At 34.4% G+C, this 8,132-nt stretch overlaps 1 protein-coding gene across 1 annotated transcript; it reads right to left on the bottom strand.

Annotated features, from left to right (window-relative positions):
* Positions 1-6,237: 6,237 nt before the first annotated feature.
* LOC125223128 (arogenate dehydratase 3-like) lies at positions 6,238-7,870 on the bottom strand. Its single transcript, XM_048126119.2, has one exon. It carries the CDS (start codon positions 7,765-7,767, stop codon positions 6,517-6,519), a length of 1,251 nt encoding a protein of 416 aa, XP_047982076.1. The 5' UTR covers positions 7,768-7,870; the 3' UTR covers positions 6,238-6,516.
* Between the last annotated feature and the right edge of the window lie 262 nt (positions 7,871-8,132).

Raw genomic sequence — 8,132 nt, 5'->3', positions numbered from 1 at the left:
TAGTTAAAAATTAAAATACTAATATTGTACTTATTACATATATAGCATTAATATTAGGAGTTGGACCATTGATTCATGAATATAGGAGAACCATTAACCTTCAATAGTTCGGCATTGTTTAATCACTTCAAGCCTTATTTACGACAACTCGAACTACATGGTGAATTTTAAAATATCATTTATTTCATCGTTTGCAATGTTTGATACTATTATAGTTAAAAATTAAAATACTAATATTGTACTTATTACATATATAGCATTAATATTAGGAGTTGGACCATTGATTCATGACTCTACGAAAAACGTTAACCTTCAATAGTTTGGCAATGTTTAATCACTTCAAGCCTTAATTATGACAACTCGAACTACTTGGTGAATTTTAAAATTTCATTTATTACATCGTTTACAATGTTTGATACTATTATAGTTAAAAATTAAAATACTAATATTGTACTTATTACATATATAGCATTAATATTAGGCGTTGGCCCATTGATTCATGAATCGAGGAAAAACATTAACCTTCAATAGTTCGGCATTGTTTAATCACTTCAAGCCTTATTTATAACAGCTCGAACTACTTGGTGAATTTTAAAATTTCATTTATTACATCGTTTACAAATTTACAATGTTTGATACTATTATAGTTAAAAATAAAAATACTAATATTGTACTTATTACATATATAACATTAATATTAGGAGTTGGACCATTGATTCATGAATCTAGGAAATACGTTAACCTTCAATAGTTCGGCTTTGTTTAATCACTTCATGCCTTATTTATGACAACTCGAACTACTTGGTGAATTTTAAAATTTCATTTATTACATCGTTTACAATGTTTGATACTATTATAGTTAAAAATAAAAATATAATATTGTACTTATTACATATATAGTATTAATATTAGGAGTTGGAGCATTGATTCATAAATCTAGTAAAAACATTAACCTTCAATAGTTCGGCAATGTTTAATCACTTCAAGCCTTATTTATGACAGCTTGAACTACTTGGTGAATTTTAAAATTTCATTTATTACATCGTTTACAATGTTTGATACTATTATAGTTAAAAATTAAAATACTAATATTGTACTTATTACATATATAGCATTAATATTAGGAGTTGGACTATTGATTCATGAATCTAGGAAAAACATTAATCTTCAATAGTTCGGCATTGTTTAATCACTTCAAGCCTTATTTATAACAGCTCGAACTACTTGGTGAATTTTAAAATTTCATTTATTACATCGTTTACAATGTTTGATACTATTATAGTTAAAAATTAAAATACTAATATTGTCGTATTACATATATAACATTAACATTAGGAGTTGGACCATTGATTCATGAATCTAGAAAAAATATTAACCTTCAATCGTTCGGTATTGTTTAATCACTTCAAGCCTTATTTATGACAGCTCGAACTATTTGGTGAATTTTAAAATTTTATTTAATGCATTATTTACAATGTTTGATATCATAGTTAAGTCATGCACATGCGTTGTTAAAGAAAGAAGTTCAAGATGGTAGCTTATACAAAAAAGAAAGGTAAAACTCATGCTATATTATGGTAGTTTAATGAAATACTACTTTTCTAAGTTCTAAGATAAAAAAAAAAGTAAATTTTTAAGTAATGAACTAATATACTTATGGCTTTCGTTTGAGAGTTGATGACGAAATTTATCGTGCAAGAAAAGTCTAAATCAAGCCTTAGTGAATTTATCATACACAGAACAGAAGTAGTTGGAGTCATATCTTGCAAATAATGAAACACATTATTCTCAATTTTGTAAACCATATATCACATACGTGTAGATACATTGGGATCAATGTGACTGGAGAATTATAAATCATGGCAAATGATTAAAATCATTATCTCGTATGCATTATTCTGGTGGAGAGGGATCCTTGATTAATTAATTAAATTAACTAGTTATTAAAAGAATTAAAGATTAATAACCCAAAAAATAAACATTATACGTCATGAAGAGGTCATTGAATATGTGTAGGAAAAGAGGAGTAGCTTTCAGTTCAACCACCACAAACAAAAGAACTAATCCTCTCTATCTCACCTCAACTACCACATATAAACCCCATATCTCACCAAACCCCTTTTGCCTAAATTAATCATATAATCATTTCATAATTTTATTACTAAAAAATATTCAATTTTCACATTAAAGAAATAAAAAATAATTTAACTTTTAGAAAGAGGATTAATTAATTAGTTTTGAATGTGGCACAATTTTTGTGCGTATTAGAACATTTTTTTCGAATCTGTCTACAATGAAGGAGTACAATATTATTTTGTTCAATCATTTACTCCTTTCGACCCATACTAAAAGTCACATTTTGCATTTCGATTCGTCCCACAATAAGAGTCATATTTTATTTTTACCATAAATAGTAAGTAGGTCTCATATTCCACTATATCACCGCATTCACATTTTATTATAAAACCAATATAACAAATAGATTTCATATTCCACTAACTTTTGTAGCCCATTATTCTTTATGGTTTTTAAAAATCGTACTCATACCAAATGTGACTTTTATTGTGAAGCAGATGAAGTAAAATATACTCCCTCCGTCCCCAAAGAGTATAAACTTTGGATTCGGCACAAGATTTAATAAATAAGGGGAAAAGTAAGAGAGAGAGAGAGAAATAGCGGTGGAAATAATGTTAGTGGAGAGTGAGGTCCACATTATTATAAAGGTACAAGACTAAAGTGTTAATGGTAATGATATAAGTTGTAAATAAAATGATGTGTGGATAGTATGTTGTTTGAATTTTTTAAAATTAGAAAGTTCATAATCCCTACGTCCCATAGTAGATGTCACACTTTCCTTTTTAGTTTGTCCAACAAAAGATGTTACATTTCCTCTTTTTGGAAAAAGTTCATTCTCACATCAATTATAAAATTATATTTTTGCTCACCACTTAACCACAAAATAACATTTCTTAAAATCCGATGCCATATCTCAAGTGTGATATCTACTATGGAACAGAGCGAATACTATTTAGGGATGGACGAAAAATGAAATAATTCATACTCTTTACATCGGATGGAGTAATCTATACAATATATAAAAGGGGAGTTTTAGAGGTGTTTAGGAAAATAAGAGGAATTTTAGGGGTATTTAGGAAAATGGCCATTTAAAATATATATTAAATAAATTAAAAATATATAAAACGTGTGATTAAGTGTTAGTTGGTTATTTAATTTCCATAGTTAGTGGATTAGTGGTATAGTTAGTCGTAATGTTGCACAACAATATATAGCCAAAGAAAAGCAAGACTTGAAAACAAAACCTAATTGGCTTTTTAACTCTTAAATATGTTTCATGCTTTATAATGACGTAGGAGTTCAAGATTGGAGGGTTACAATTTATACTCTTCAGCCGTGCTCCCAAATACTGTTTTGAGTGCTAGAGATGCTAGAGAAAGAGCAAATAATTTCGTACTTTGTAGCTAACGGGGTGATCCTCTTTGATGCGGCCGTGCAGAACACGACCTTTTCAAATTCTTCTTCGTGTTGTTTATGTTGTTCTCTTTGCAGGTCTTTATGGTGGAAGTGATTTATATTTTGAAGTGTCGAGCTTAATTATGTGATTTTTTTCCTTTTCTTCATGTACTATTGTGAAGTGTAGAATGTATAATTTTTTCATGTAGTGCTCTATATGAATATTAGGTTGGTGGCGGCTCTTATTCATTTGTCTTTCCTGGATGTGATATGGGTGGTAGCAGCTACACGGGAAGTAGGCGATGCCGGAATACTATTAGGATATGCAACCAGTTTTTTTTTTCCGGCTAAATGCATGCATATCGGTTGTATATTCCATGCTATTTTGCTGTATTTTTGTCGATGATCTTGATCGATTTGACTATCTTCTAATATATATTTATACATTATTTTAATTGACATGTGTTCGTGATTGATCTTTTGTAGTATAGATCTGAAAATGATTTAAATGATTTGTGATTTGTGTGCAATTTTTAGTTTATAAACTTATTTGGTTATATGAGTTTAGAACTTGAAATAATAATACCATTTCTTATTCGGCATATGTGTTATTTTTTTTTCTTTGATTGATTTTATATTTTTTAATAATTGTTTTATATTTTATATATTTATGATTTCAGATTTCATATAATGATATTTTTATAAATTTATAAAATTAGTTACAGTATAAAATAAGTTTAGATAAAAAAGAATGGGTCGTGTATAGCTCGCACTAGATGATACTCCCTCCGTCCCAAGGTATTAGACCAACTTTCCTTTTTGGGATGTCCCAACATATTAGACTCATTTCCTTTTTTAGCAAAAAGCATCTATCTTATTTTATTCTCCACCTACTTTTTTCTCTCTTCTCTCCCCTACTTTTTCCCTCTCTCATACTTTACTCTCTCCACTTTAATTATTTAAATATCAATTCCTTAAATCATGTGCCCAAAAGAAGTGAGTCTAATACTCCGGGACGGAGGGAGTACTAGTTAATATAAGTGGGCACATTCAACATGAATGATGAATGGATTGTCTATATACTCCATATAACACATCATATATATATTACGAATAGAGTAATATATTCATTGTAATATGTGGCACATTCAACATGAATGCATTGTCGTTTGAATTTGGGATATTCGGTTCTAATATCATAAAACTTTTAAAAAATTAAATTTTCACGAACTTTAAAATTGGCAAATAATATCATGAATTTAACTTTGGATTTATTTTTTTCCACGAATGAAAAAATTCATATTATTTTAATTGATTGAGGAACAATTTTGGAGAGTGTGCTTAAAAAAAACTATATTCAAAGATTGAAAAACTTGAAGCTCTCAAAATTAATGTCAAGAAATTACGAAAAAAAAATCCATATCATAATATTATTTGTGGAAATTTTTTTATTCGTGGGAAAAAACAAACCAGGGGTAAAGTTCGTGATATTATTTGCTAATTTTAAAGTTCGTGGAAAAAATCCAACTTTTTGAAAGTTTCATGATATTAGATGTCAATATCCCTTTGTATACATATGCTTACAATTATACTCTTCGTCTCATAATAAATGTCACACTTTCCTTTTTAATTTGTTTCATTGTATTTCATATTTAGGAAAAAAATTCTCTCTCATATTAATATAAACAATATCTTCACTTAACACACAATACAATACTCTCTCCATTCTTTGTTAATAGATGCATTTCCTTTCAGCACGGAGTTTAAGAATATTGTGTTAAATGGATGATGAAAAAAGTAAGAGAAATGAAGAAATTACATTTTTTGCAAAAATAGAAATGACTCAATTAACTTGGAACTTCCCAAAATAGAAAAATAATTCTTTTAACATGAAATGAGAGAGTATTTTCTAAAACCTGGTACATTTATCCAATTTTATCATCTATTATGAAACCAATGGAGTATATAAAAAGAGAAAAAAAACATGTTAAAAACAGAATTCATACAGCGGTTACATTAATAATATAAATAAAAATACCAAATAAATGCAAAAGAAAGGTACACAGTCTGCGGGTGAGAGGTATTTAGTTGGATATCATCAATAATGCCTGATCCAATGTGGTGGGCCCCTTTAGGGTTAAACACTAACTTCGCATCTAATCACTAACTTAATAGTCTGCCTAAAAAAAGACTAAATTAATTGTTGTCTAATCTTCTTGGTCTGGACATATATGGCTATGGAGTACTACTATATTCTTTCAATTAGATTTTGTATACTTTTGAGGATCTGTATTGATTTTTTGATAATTGAATACTTGAATACTAATTTTAAAATAATTATGGATCTTGGACCATAATCATTTAAATTGTATGGAACTAAAATAAATCATGCGCGATTTCACAATGTTTAATCATATACACCGTTATGTTAAAATAAACTAGACCTTATAATACAGTGACAAATGTAATGACATATCTAACCAAATCTTTTATATAATCATGGACTATGAAAATGTAACAGATAAAAATGATTACTTATTGAAATATATACAAAAACTAAAAAATTCATTTTAAATAGTAAAAAACTTAATGGCATGCACAAATAAATAGTAAAAAACTTCAAAAGAAAATACAAAGAATACAAATTCTTACCGACTCTATATTTCTTGAATTTTCATTGTATTGAAATTGAAGGAAAAGAAATAGGTAAATTACAAGAATATCGTGACCTACCATTCAACATGAAAAAAGGACTAGGTAGGTAGATTACACAAACTAATTTCATAAAATTATTAATACAAGTAAGGTCCCACAACTTCAAGGGGCCGAAATTACATATTTAACCAGCAGGCCAACCAAAATATACAATCTTTACCTACCCAATGCAATTTGAATGGTCGTTATGACTTATACGTACGTATCTAACAATTTGGGTCCTTCTCCAGGGGCATTTCCGTAATTTGGCAAAAGTAAGAGTTCCAATCAACAATGACACAGAAATAAAAAAAACGAAAACAGATGCACGAAGGGCAAATCGGGAATGTCCTAATCATCGGCGGCGGACGACGACGGCGACCACGGCGTCATGTCCATAGGGTAGCTGCCGAGCACTCTGAGGAAGGAGGTGAACTCCTGTACCTCGGCGAGGGCATTCTGCGCCCTCACGTCGGCCATGGAGGCCTCGAAATCGATGTAGAACATGTACTCGAAGTGCTTGGCGGTGCCGACGTTGGCGTCGTCGACGAGGCGGATCGGGCGGTGGCGGTGCGGCCGCGACTCGATCTTCGTGAGGCTGATGTTGCGGAAGGCGAAGGCGGAGAGCACCTTGAAAAGCACGCTGGTCCCCTTCTCGTGCGCGAACACGATGCTCGTTTTGAACGGCCGATCTGTCCGCGGAATGATCGGCTCGCGCGCCAGCATCACGAATCTGGTGACGTTGCCGCTGTCGTCCTGGATCCCGTCGGCGAGGATCTGCATCCCGTACAGCTCCGCCGCGCGCGCCGACGCGATCGCCGCCGTGTCGCGGAGGTTGTTGGTGGCGATGTACTCCGCGGCGCCGGCGGTGTCGTCGACGGCCTCGCGGACGACATTCAGCCCCAATTTGGTGAGCGTGTGCTCGCATTGGGAGAGCGCCTGCGGATGGCTAATCACGCGCGTGAGGTACTCCTTCCTGACGCCGGGGAGGGCGAGGAGGCAGTGGTGGACGGGGAGCTGCACCTCGCCGACGATGTGGAGGCGGTGGCGGAGGAGGAGGTCGTAATTCCGGTGGATCGAGCCGCCGAGGGAGTTCTCCACCGGCAGCACGGCGCGATCGGCGAGCCAGAGCTCCACGGCTTGGAAAGCCACCTCGAATTGGTCACAAGGAATGGCCTCGCAGTTAGGGTAGGCTTTCCCGGCGGCGGCCTCGCTGTAGGCGCCGGGGACGCCTTGGTAGGCGACGCGGAGCTGCGCGCCGTGCAGCGGCGCCGGCGAGAAATCGGCGATGCTGAGCGGCTTCTTCAAGGTGGATTGGTCCTTGACGGGGACGAGGTCGAGCGTGGCGTGGCCGTTGACGACGTCGGCGCCGCTCTTCTGAGTGTCCTGCTGCTGCGATTCCACTTTGCTGGCCAGGATTGCGCAGGCGCTCTGCCACTCGTATCGGGCCCGGCCCGACCCGAAGCTAACGCCGGTCGCCTGATTAGTGCTGGAATTGACGTTGCACTGGATGGACCGATGACCCGACCCGACCCGGGTTGTGCCCGCTGTACGGATAAGGGATTTGAGGTCCACGGCGGCGGGGGAATTAAGGGACCGCATTGTTAGAGATGAGAGTGGAATAATAGGAAAATGAAATGCTATTGGAGTTAATTGTAAAGCTTGTAGTTCTCCGTGAGAAGGGAACGTCCAAGCTGAGAAAAATGGATTGGGAAATGGGGTTTATATATTGTGCGTCAAGTAGGTTTGGTCAAATCGCACACCTACCCCCGCCCAATTTTCCTTTTACTCTTTCCTATTTTTATTTTGTTTTAAAATTACGAAATTCACTGCAATTTTTTTTATGTTGAAGCTCATTCACATTACAGTTTACATTAGGTTGATTGTGATTCATCTGGTCATTTCATAATCGTAATTAGATACCCGTCGTATGCATTTTTTGATGAAAATATAGCTTCGGAATCTAC

This window comes from Salvia hispanica, chromosome 1, assembly GCF_029641045.1.
Source record: "Salvia hispanica isolate PSC_SH4W2 chromosome 1, Shi_PSC_v1, whole genome shotgun sequence".
Taxonomy (NCBI): domain Eukaryota; kingdom Viridiplantae; phylum Streptophyta; class Magnoliopsida; order Lamiales; family Lamiaceae; genus Salvia; species Salvia hispanica.
Note: the sequence above shows the minus strand (reverse complement) of the source record. Positions and strands in the feature narration are given on the sequence as shown.